Source organism: Myotis lucifugus, unplaced genomic scaffold, assembly GCF_000147115.1.
Source record: "Myotis lucifugus unplaced genomic scaffold, Myoluc2.0 scaffold_295, whole genome shotgun sequence".
Lineage (NCBI taxonomy): Eukaryota > Metazoa > Chordata > Mammalia > Chiroptera > Vespertilionidae > Myotis > Myotis lucifugus.
The window spans coordinates 120,864-133,318 of record NW_005871343.1 but is presented as its reverse complement, the minus strand read 5'-3'; the positions used below and the strand labels follow the sequence as shown (position 1 = coordinate 133,318).

Genomic DNA, 12,455 nt, shown 5'->3' with positions numbered 1-12,455 from the left:
AAGGGGGGTAGTGGGGGTACAATACTGCAGTACTCTCAACAATAAAGATTTTAAAAAGGAAAAAAAATCTGTTAATGAGGTATCTTTTTGGATTTCTTTTGCTACAACAGAAACTTAGCTCTTAAAGCACTTACCCAATGTCACTGGACTTGTTATATTTTATTTGAAAACAAAGTCATTCCTGCAGGAAGGCAGCTTAAACTTGGGAAGATGTCACTACAAGAAAAGGCTTACACTCACTGCAGTCACCTAGGACTCAGGTGCCAGTGCCGGCTTGCCCTGAATGGGTTTACTTCAGTAAGTCTAACAGCACAGCACGGCTCAGGAAATGCTAAACGCACTTGCATACAACTGTACATTTAACACTGGACTGTATCCTCGCTGCATTTTTAAAGCTTAACAAACTGACTGCAGTGATAAACTCCAGGTGCACCCAGGAGACACCATTTTAGACAAAAGAGCTGTTCAGTTACATCTTTTACAACAGGTAGAGGTGTGCCATATCAGGAAACACAACACTGGTAAATTAAGCATTTTTTTACAAATTTTTCTCAATGTGTGTTCAGATGTTGGATTTCTATAATGTTTCCGCAAATATTCTATAAACCAATAATCTGAACTGGTTAGAAAGGATGACGAAATGAATGCAGTATTTAATATCGTTTTTATTTGCTTAATTTGGTAAATGTAGAATGTAATGGTTTCAAGGCAAACTCTGGATTATTCAGTCACAGCTCAACAGTTAACATGATTCAGAAGAACAGTCTTATCTTCAATATCTACCCACCCTCCCTACACAGACACATCTATAGACATCCATGTACATATATATTAGTTCTCAAAAGCTCAGGATTCTCAACAACTCTAGAATTTAGATTTTATATTCTCACACACTTCAGAATTATCCATCTGATGCAGGATATCACCATGAGGAGATAAAAATTCATGCAATGATACTCAGGGTTTCCTTTAAAAACATAAATCCAATACTTGATGATTCAATGCTGTATAAAGTGCATTGAATAGCTAAAATAAAACAAGTGCCAATTTTATCATGAATTAATAATATATTTATTGTCTTGAAACCAAACAGGCCCAAGTTTCTTTTTATCTTTATGAGTCAGCTCTCTATAAACTCATTTCTTCCAAACTTCTCATGTAATAAAAATCAAGATAGTTCATTTCTTCTTTGCATTTACAAGAGACAGCAGAGGGCTCACGGTAGGTATGTTCTGGATGAATCAGAGTCAGAAAGTACTTCTTCTTGAGTAGAAGTTTCATAATCTGCACTTTCAGCTAATTCAATATCTAACTCATCATTACTCTCGGCACTGTAATCAACTTCTTCGAGGAATCGAGGTTCATCTTCATCCAAAACATAAGTGGTGGGGCTGCAGCCAAAGCACACAGAACATACAAGGCTTCATTAGGTTTTAAGGTTCTAATATAAGATTGTTTGAACACACTGGAGTAACTTGGATTTCAGTGTAATAAATCTGGTTGGGCAAACTTTAAAAATGTTATCCAAATGAACAAATTAAGAGATTTATAACAGTTAAAACCTCCTTACATTGATAATAAAGGGTGAAATGCTAATTTTTAATTATATTACAAGAGTGTCGATATACATCCTACAATTAGAGAGCAACAAAAAACAATAGACTCTCATTAGATTACTTCTTTGAAGAGTTTTATCTATAAAACAAGCCACAGATAATTTCAGTAGGCTTTATAAGAAACTGTGGGTAGCCCTGCCCAGTGTGGCTCAGTTGGTTGGGGTGTCGTCCTGCGCACCGGGAGATTGCCAGTTCGATTCCCAGTCAAGGGTACGTGCCCGGGTTGCACGCTCAGTCCCCAGTGAGAGTCAGCTGGTCGATGTTGCACTCTCACATCGATGTTTCTTTCTCTCCCTCTCCCTTCCTCTCTCTCTAAAAATCAAGAAAATAAAAAATAAAAAAAGAGAAGAAACTGGGTATTTAATAGGTTCCTCCAGTAATGCACTGACATCACTTCTAAGTCTGTAAAGTGATTATTTGCCATAAAAACATATATCCATCCTCAGTTTCTATTGGTCAAGAATAAAAATTAAAAACAAGTGAACATTCCATATTCATATTACTTACTTTCCCTGGGGACACAGAATAATATATTTGCTTAAAAGCACTAAGTGCTTCTACATATTTCATCAGGTACATTGTTTGGGATTAAGACAATCTTTCCACTAGGGTATATATTATTTTCTCTTCAATAAAATAGCAGTATTCTTATTTTCCTCATTTGAGAGATTACACACACACATACACAGACACGCTATCAACAAAACACTACAGCAGGATTTCAATGTCCCCATTTTGTGACCCAAACTATCTTAATTTCATATAGATGTATGTTCGTTTATATCCCACCTGCTTCCAAATGGATTTCCCATCCCTGGTGCAATTAAAAGCTACAAAATCAGACAATAAAAAGGGAACAATAATCTGTTAAAATGAGCAGAGAAGCAGATGTTATTAGACCCCTAAAATGAAAGAATTTGTGCAACTGAATATCAAATTCGGTTCAGATAGCTTGCAAGTTTGGGCAAGAAAAACAAGTGAATGGATTATAAGGTTCCAATTTTCTGAGAGGAGAAAGCAAACTCATCTGGTAAGAATATCCTTTTTCCTAGAATTTTTTTTTAAAATAATTAAATCTTTATTGTTCAGATTATTACAGTTGTTTCTCTTTTTTCTCCCCATAGCTCCCCTCCACCCAGTTCCCACCCCGCCCTCTGCCCTCACCCCCCCCCCCACTGTCCTCATCCATAGGTGCACGATTTTTGTCCAGTCTCTTCCCGCATCTCCCACCACCACTTTCCCCCCCAAGAATAGTTAGGCCACTCCCTTTCTATGCCCCTGATTCTATTATAATCACCAGTTTATTCTGTTCATCAGATTATTTATTCACTTGATTTTTAGATTCACTTGTTGATAGATGTGTATTTGTTGTTCATAATTTGTATCTTTACCTTTTTCTTCTTCTTCCTATTCTTAAAGGATACCTTTCAGCATTTCATATAATACTGGTTTGGAGGTGATGAACTCCTTTAGCTTTTCCTTATCTGTGAAGCTCTTTATCTGACCTTCAATTTTGAATGATAGCTTTGCTGGATAAAGTAATCTTGGTTGTAGGTTCTTGGCATTCATCACTTTGAATATTTCTTGCCACTCCCTTCTGGCCTGCAAAGTTTCTCTTGAGAAATCAGCGACAGTCGTATGGGTACTCCCTTGTAGGTAACTGACTGTCTTTCTCTTGCTGCTTTTAAGATTTTCTCTTTGTCTTTTGCTCTTGGCATTTTAATGATGATGTGTCTTGGTGTGGTCCTCTTTGGATTCCTTTTGTTTGGGGTTCTCTGCGCTTCCTGGACTTGGAAGTCTATTCCTTTCACCAGGTAGGGGAAGTTTTCTGTCATTTCTTCAAATAGGTTTTCAATATCTTGCTCTCTCTCTTCTTCTGGCACCTCTATAATTCGGATGTTGGTGCGCTTGAAGCTGTCCCAGAGGCTCCTTACACTATCTTCGTATTTTTGGATTCTTTTTTTGTTTTGCTTTTCCGGTTGGGTGTTTTTTGCTTCTTCGTATTTCAAATCTTTGGCTTGATTCTTGCGATCCTCCAGTCTGCTGTTGGAACTCTGCATAATATCCTTTATTTCAGTCAGTGTATGCTTAATTTCTAGTTGGTCCTTTTTCATAACTTCAAGGGTCTCACTAGATTTCTTGAGGGTCTCACTACATTTATCGGCGGTCTCACCAGACTTTTTGAGGGTCTTACTAAATTTGTCAGCGGTTTCTAGAAAGTTCTTGAAAAACCTTAAAAGTGTGGTGTTGAACTCTATATCCAATAGTTTGCTTTCCTCCATTTCTGTCATTTGTGTCCTGTTTCTTTGTCTCCGCATTTTGGCTGCTTCCCTGTGTTGATAGAGTGGCTTTCTGTGCTAGATGTCCTATAGGGCCCAGTGGCTCAGCCTCCCCAATTACCTGAGGTGGACACTCTTGGTGCACCCCCTTGTGGGCTTTGTGCACAGTCTTGTTGTAGTTAAGCCTTGATTGTTGTAGGTATCCCTGGGAGGAATTGACCTCCAGGCCAATTGGCTGTGAGAATCAGCTGTGTCTGCAGTGGAAGAACTTCTGTGCTGAAGATACCCTTATGGGGCAAGACTTGCTTCAGTGGGGCTTTGGTGCTCACTGAGTCTGCCCCCTGAGTGTGTGTCCCTTATGGATCTGAGGAGTTGTAATCTGGATGGTCCCACTCTGACCACTGGGTACACTGGCTCTTGGATCCAAGGAGGTGCTAATTTAGCCTCTGCCTGAGGCTACCCAGCAGGAGCTACGAAGAGATCTGCAGATTCCCTTTCCTTTTTTGGGTTTGGAGGTGCCCAGATGAGGCCCAGCTATGAAGCAATGCAAGCTGCTGTGGGGCCTTGGGCCTTCTCTTGGAAGTTCTGGGTCTGTCTGGCCCAGCTGCAATTTGTTAGGTAATTTTCAGATTGCAAAGGGCCAGGGCATTCATATGCAAAAGCCTCTGCCGCAGCCTGGGTGGGGCGGGGTCTCAAGGAATCAACAGGGCGGAGCAAGCAGCTATGGCTGATCCTCAGCCCTGCCCTAAGGGGCCCCGCGTCCCAGTGTCCCGGTAATTGCTGCAAGCACCTCTAAGGGAAAGCCGCTCTCAAGTTCCAAGTTCTGCCCGCTGCCCAACAGTCCAGTTTCTCCCCGTAGGAGTCCTGGGTCCCCAGAGACTTCCCGGAACTGGAGTTCAGACCAGTCGGGAGCTTGTGACTCCCTCCCGATTCAAAAAGACAGCCACGTCCTCAGGTGCCAGCCCCTTTCTGCGCGCGCTCGAGCCTCTGTACCTCTGCACTTTACTTCCGCACCTCCTCTGAGTCTCGGTGTGCTTTTCTGTTTCCTTTTAGCTGTAGAATTTCCACTCAGCCACCCTTCCTGTAGTTCTGGATGATGTCCGTTTTGTCTTTTCATTGTATTTTTGAAGTTGTTGTGGGAGGCAGCAATTTCCGGTGTTTACCTATGCCGCCATCTTGGTTTCTCCGAATTTTTTTAATTTTGTTCATTACATAAGAGAAAATAATATATTACAAAACCATCTTGACCTTATATATAGCAAACTACCTCTTACTATGATGGAGTAGTCCTGATAAACCAAGCTGATGGCCAGGAGGATTATGGGAGAATTTACAACAGACCTCACACTCATAAAAACAAGTGTGCAGCTTTCAATTATGCATCTAAAATATTTATCATGACTCTATTATATCTTTAGGGGGGAAAGTTAGATTAAAAGAAAAAATTATTTGCCTTTCAAAATGATTATTCTCTTTCTTTGAAAAACTAATTCATTCCTCTGCTTAACGTTATTTCAAATTTACAGGATGTCTCAGGTGATTCTTAGCATAAATAGAAGACTAGCTGAAGCAAAGGAGGGGGGAAGAGAGAGTGAGGAGAGAAAGCAAGAAAAGACCAATCTCTTGCTACATACTTGTTTGTTTTCTTCCTGGACACTGTCATAATAAGAAATGATCATCCTTATGCCCAGAGCAGACCAGTTTCATACTCCTATTCCACTCTGGTAACCCATACTGGTCCTGATGGTTAATCTGCAGATCTAACAAAATCATGTTCCTAGCCTGACGCTGAAGTATACAGAGTACCTCCAGCAATGGTGATGGGGCTGGGCCCTCATTGCTAACTTATGTACTGGGAGGTGGAGGGTGAGCAGTAGAGGGGAGAGGGGGAGGAGCGATCAGATCTAGGTTTAAGGAACTGGAGGAATACTGAGAGAGAAGAAAGGGAAGGAAGATTAAACCCCTCACTCCACGGAAAGCAGCCTTCTTACTGCTATTCCAGCTGCCACTTTCCAGTCCGTTTTTTCTAGGTCTCTCTGCTGTGCTGACTGTGGGGGAAATTCTGACTCTCCTCTGTCTCTTCTCAATGCTGATCAAGTGCTCTTCACCCCTTGTGTATGCCTCAAAAGTAGGTGCTCATGACAATGCTCTAACTCAGTGTTTCTCAACCTTCCTAATGCCGCGACCCTTTAATACAGTTCCTCATGTTGTGGTGACCCCCAACCATAAAATTATTTTTGTTGCTACTTCATAACTGTAATTTTGCTACTGTTATGAATCATAATGTAAATATCTGATATGCAGGATGTATTTTCATTGTTACAAATTGAACATAATTAAGCATAGTGATTAATCACAAAAACAATATGTAATTATATATGTGTTTTCCGATGGTCTTAGGCGACCCCTGTGAAAGGGTCATTCGACCCCCAAAGGGGTCGCGACCCACAGGTTGAGAACCACTGCTGTAACTGCTCTTTCTTGTATGCATGCCCTCTCTGAGTGACTTCATGTATTTTAATTTACATTCTGATCATTTCCAAATCCAAATGTCTAGCCCCAGCTTCTGCCTTGAATTTTCCCTGTGTATGCCTGGACTTGCTAGTATAGTCACATGTCTATCTCACAGGCACCTTGTGAATGTGGCACGTTCAACTGATGTGGCATGTTCATTGTTCTCCCCACCAAGCCAGCTCCTCTTGCGTTTTCTCAGTATCATTCACTGAGTCATAAAACCAGAATTCTCAGCAAGCAAGTCCTGCCAATGACTGTCCAGACCACACCTTACCGAACACTTTACAGGTCTTCACTTACAGGACACTGTTTCCTCTGCTTAGGACATACTTCCCATCTTCCTTCTCACCACTCACATTTCTTTCAAACCACAGCTTGTGCTCATCTTTACATGTCTTCCTTTCTTAAAGCCCAGCTTGGGATAAGAGCCCTTTCTCTTTATTCCCTTTGCACCCTGCACAAACATTCCACCTGATCGATACTCAGATGCAGTTGAAACCATCTACCTGTGGGGGCCTGTGTTCTCAGTACTAAGTCGTAAGCATTTTAAAGTCAGAAACTGTGACTTACCCATCTTAGTACCACCTGGCAGCTCCCAGAAGTGCCTGACACATTGCAGGTCCTAAACAAATGTCCACTGCATTGTCTATGAGGAGCCACAAGGTCTGCAAGATCAGTGACTTTCACATCACCCTCTCCCACTGATTTCACTTTAGTAAAAAAAATTAAGGCACAAGACCAATCACAGCAATTCAGTTTCACTTTTATTAATAATTACAACATACGTTTTAAACACTTTACAATTTAGGAAGTACCTTCACACACATTATCACACAATAACCATCACTTAGAGAAAGATTTTAAGGTAATTTGCCCTAGGGTTATAAAATAATTAATCCCTTTCCATTAGTAGATAGGAATTCAAATATTATTTCAATCATAAAAAATGTCTAATCAACATTTAATTCTTTCCCATTGCTGTAATTTTGGTTTTTCCACCACTATTTCTTCATTTCCCTCATTTTCTTCATGTAAGTTTACTCCTTTTTCCCTGTTTTTGCTTCATCCTCCAACAGCTGTCCTAGACACACCTGCCTTAACAGCCTTTTACTCCGGATTTTAATTCTTAGTGTAAAGATGACAAAGTCAAAAATTCAATATGGAACATTTCATTCTAAAAGAGAATAGCATTTTAGTCTAAATACAAATCCTCCTTGTGCTGCTTCAAGAAAAGTACAAAACCTTCACCCATAGGGCCTTCTCACAGATGAAGGCAGTAAAATTCTCCGCTGCATGGTGTCATCATGATGCAGAAAAGGTTTATAATTGCAACTATTTCTAAAACAGGAAAAAACTGTGCTTCATTCAGATTCAAAGTTTTATAGCTATCTTCATATTAAGCTATTAATAAGCACTGCACAAAATTAAACCTAAAGAATTCACCATCTTCCTCAAACGTATACCCGTCTACTTCCATTAGAGCTGATTGGCCATCCGAGACATCAGGATGTAGATCTTCAGCTCTGTTACCTATACAAGCATGAAAGAAACAAAACACTGTATATGGAGTCAGAAATTCTCTTGTGCCTCTTCTCTTCTACTAACCAGCCGCGTCTTAAGCAAGTCTCTCTCTCCAAGCACCCGTTTTTCTCACACGTGAAGCCGAGATAACAATATCAGCCCTATGACCTCACAAAGTTGTTTGCCTCAAATTAGGTAGTAAATATGAAAGCATTTGTGAACTCTTAAGCTGTACAAATATAAAATGTTATTATGACATTAATAAAACCTACCTTGTTAAAGAAAAGAGTAAATCAATCCTTTTTCAATTCCTAAAGAGCCCACACAAAGAGCTGCCCCAGGCCAATAGGACTAAAAATACTACCTTACCTTTGTAACTCTGGAGTCCCTCCTTAATCTCACGTTGGGCTACAATTTTGAGACTAACCTACCTATTTTAAAACAGCACAATAAAGATATCCTGGAGTAGAATTTCATGCACAAACAATTCCATGGCCCAAAGTCTCAGCAATTTGTGACTTGCTGATTGTATCTTTGGGATGAAATGTCAGGTCTAATGTGGCAGAAAATATCTATGCGCATAAATATTAGAGAATATTTTACTTATATAATTTGATTCCTAGCTTATAAGAGAGATAGCATCTCCTAAATATCACAAAGTGAATAAAATCATCCATAGAAAATACAAGGAACAACTCTGTCCATCTTAAGTGATAGACATATAAGGATACATGTAAGTACTTGCACACGCACATACAAACACTCAGACTTAGTGTACAGAATATCTAACAAGAGAATGTTACCTATTTGGAGGGGGAAGCTAATTTACACATACTTTGTTGGAAAGTATAACTAAACTGTCCTTGGGAAACAGTAATTAACTAATAAACTCCAACTTACTTTACTATTGTTCTAAAAACATTCCTTAGACACAATGGAGGACTAAATGATTAAATTCTCACGTAACACAGGAGAGCTTCAAAAACTGAAGCCACTCCTTTTCAGTTACTTGGAAGACACAAGATATAATGAAAGTACAGGGGAATTCTGGAGTTAGACCTGGATGCATTCCTGGTTCTGTGGGGAATTATTAGATGGATGACCATGGGGAAATTCATCTCTGAGCCTCAGTTTCCACACACATACAAAGGGATTACAATACCAGCTGTCTCTGACCATTCTCAATAAAACACTAAAATATCTGAGATAATAATCAAACTTAACAAATTCAGAATGGCACACGTGTGTTGGGAGTCCCACTCTGGGCTGAGTGATTTGCTACGAAGACTTACAGGATTCAGCACACACTTAAGACTTATACAGTGAAAGGATACAAAGCAAAATCAATCAAGGGGAAGGGTGCTTGGGGCAAAGTCCATAGGCAACCAAGGTCAGGCAAGGGCAGCTGCTAAGAGGCAGGGAAGTCCTCAGAGCTTTCAGCAATTTCAAAGAATTGCATGCAAAAAACGGGAGTTCAGGGCTGCCAAGCTTCCTGAAAGAAGGGAGTTGCACAGATGTGACCCCAACAGTTTTTCCCTAATGGCACTTGACAAATTTTTAAAATACATAATATACAAAGCTGAGAAACAGAGCAGAAAGCAGCAAAACAAACGAAACAGAAAATAAACACAAAATTTTTGGCAGAACCGCGGTACTGAGGAAAGAAGTCTTAGGCCTTCAATTTCGACCTCTGGAGGGGAAGGGCTGAACCAAGGATCAAACAGGTTTCACAGGTTTTGCAAACCCACCTCAAGTCAGCTAAGTCCCACACTGGAGTGGAGCCATCTGCCCTACTCTATAGCCTACTAAAGGATAGAATGAATCCTCTTTGAAGGTATATGTATTCTTCCTTATTCTGATATACGGTCTTTTTATATTAAAGTCTCAAATAGATACTTATGTGAGAGGAATAACTTTTCTTCCAAGAGGCTACTAAAAATAAAACACACAAATATCTATAAAATATACAGTCAGCAAACTCCTTGTATAGCTAAATCTTAGAGATTAGAAATTACTAGTTTGATACCTATCTGGATCTCAATGATAAGGAGCATTTCCTTCTCTTATTATAAGCCTCAAAGCTTTCACTATAATCTAATCTGGCCTGGGGTCCTGAAGTGCTCATATAAATCCCAAACTTATTTTTCTAGATGACTCTGACCTCCTCTGTATCTGTAAGTACAACAGCATTTCATTGACTCAGCACAAAAACACTATCGGTTCACTTGTACTTATAAGCCACTATGATTTCAAGTGGACTGGAAGTGTGATATGATCTTCAACTATGTGGCATGATTTATCTGCCTAGAAAATATCCCAACAGCAAGTATAGCTGTAAGAATTTCCCACATGGTAGCAATAAATGACGAAGAAATGCAAACCAGACTCAACTATGTGCATCACAGCTATTAACTAGAAAGATCTTTTAAGATTGGCTTGATTAAACGGTAAACTTCACATTAAAGATAAAGCACATTAATACCAGTAAGCTTTACTACAGAGCTATGTATTAGATATTACTGTTAACATGTGGCCCCAGGTCATCTATATTGACAGAGACCCTCTCCTTGACCAAACTTAAGTCAGGCTCCTCTGAGTCCTCTTGAGAAGTAGGCCCTGACGGTGGGCTGTGTCCTTAGTCCAGTGGCTCTGCCTTCTTAGTCCAGTTTCAGCAAGAATCCTGCTGAGTCAGTTTATCGAAAATCCCTCTCCCTCAACATCAAATCACCCTGGCCTGATTTCAGCAAAAATTCTGTCAAGTCCGATTAGCCAACATCTCCCACAGCCCCGATGTTTCAATCCAACAACCCCCACTCTACTCCTTGGCTATAAACCTCCACTTTTCCTTACTGTATTCGGAGTTGAGCCCAATCTCTCTCCTCTCCTGCAAAACCTCATGTAGCAGTCCTCCTGAACAAAGCCTGGTTCCCATTCTTCAAAAAGTGTCATGAATAATTTTTTCTTTAACAATATTAATTTAACTTTCTCAGGAAAAAAGTTCCTACATATGTATAAACACTAGCTTCACATAAAGAAAATGTGGATAATATAGAGTTTAATATTTCACCCTAGTGTTAATAGTCTGTAGCAATCAATATCTTTAATACTACTTTGTAATAACTTCAAGGCAGTCTCTTATGATGACAGGGTCAGTACAGCCTTTAAACAAGGGACATAATGATGTTAACTGGCCCACCGACCTGTACTTACTCCCTATACCTTATCAGCAAGGTACTCTACCTTTATCACAACACATCAAATTAGGTTTTTAAAAATTTTAATACAAAATAGGAGTAAAACTAAGCATATTTTAAAGGCATTCTCTAGCTTAAGTTCTATTTATTTTACTAGTTGTATTAGGAACAATTTCTCATCAAATTTTCTAATGTTCATGCTGTATGCATAAAAAGGGATTAAGTACTAATACATGCTTCAACAAGGATGAACCTCGAAACAAGCAAGGTGAAAGAAGCCAGACACAACAGGTCACCCATTGTATTATTCCATTTATTTGAAATATCCAGAATAGGTAAATCCACAGAGACAGAAAGCAGGCTAGTGGTTGCCAGGGGCCAGATATGACTGCTTAATGGGTATGAGGGTCTCCTTTGGGGGGTGGGGGGGAATAAAAAGTTTTGGAATTATATAGAGGTGACAGGTGGTTGCACAAAATTGTGAACGTACTAAAACGCCATTTTATTGTTCACTTTAAAATGGTTAATTTTATGCTATGTGAATTTTATCTCAATTTTTAAAAAAAGTTCAAATACTGTTTGATTGTAAGGCAGTAATTAGGCTTCATTTCAACATGGGCACATTTTGTATTATGATAAAACACTATACAAAATTTGGTATTTTTCAACTTCACTTTTCTATAATGTTTTAAACATACTCAAATTTCAAATACTTCTTCCATATGCCCAATATACTAAAATTTAGTCATCAATGCAAAATCCTAATGAGAAATATTGTTAAACTAGAGGCCCGATGCACAAAAATTTGTGCACTTGGGGGGGTCCCTCAGCCCGGCCTGTGCCCTCTCGCAGTCTGAGACCCCTCAGGGGATGTCCACCTGCTGGCTTAGGCCTGCTCCCCAGGGGATTGGGCCTAAGCTGGCAGTCAGACATCCCTCTGGCAGCCCGGGAGCCCTCGGGGGATGTCCACTTGCCAGCAGGGAGCAGGCCTAAGCTGCAGTCAGACATCCTTAGCGCTGCTGAGGAGGCGGGAGAGGCTCCCGCCACCACCGCTGTGCTGGCAGCCATCAGCCTGGCTTGTTTTGTGGCTGAGCAGAGCTCCCCTTGTGGGAGCACACTGACCACCAGGGGGCAGCTCCTGCATTGAGCGTCTGCCCCCTGGTGGTCATTGTTTGTCATAACACCAGTCATTCCCAGTGGTTCTGCTGTTAGGATCAATTTGCATATTACCCTTTTATTATATAGGATTATATAGGATAGAGGCCTGGTGTACAGGTGGGTGCCGGCTGGTTTGCCCTGAAGGGTGTCCCGGATCAGGGTGGGGGTCCTGC

General features: G+C 40.2%; 1 protein-coding gene across 2 annotated transcripts in view; it reads right to left on the bottom strand.

The window, feature by feature from the left end:
- Nucleotides 1–645: 645 nt before the first annotated feature.
- AGTPBP1 (ATP/GTP binding protein 1) overlaps nt 646–12,455 on the bottom strand; it is an 83,535-nt gene continuing 71,725 nt past the window's right edge. Inside the window, exon 26 of one of the 2 annotated variants that reach the window (XM_014465443.2) lies at nt 646–1,391. In XM_014465443.2, coding sequence (XP_014320929.1) covers nt 1,217–1,391 — 175 coding nt within the window. In that variant the 3' untranslated portion in view covers nt 646–1,216. The remainder of the gene's footprint in view (nt 1,392–12,455) is intronic. The other variant, XM_014465445.2, reaches the window with a different exon arrangement.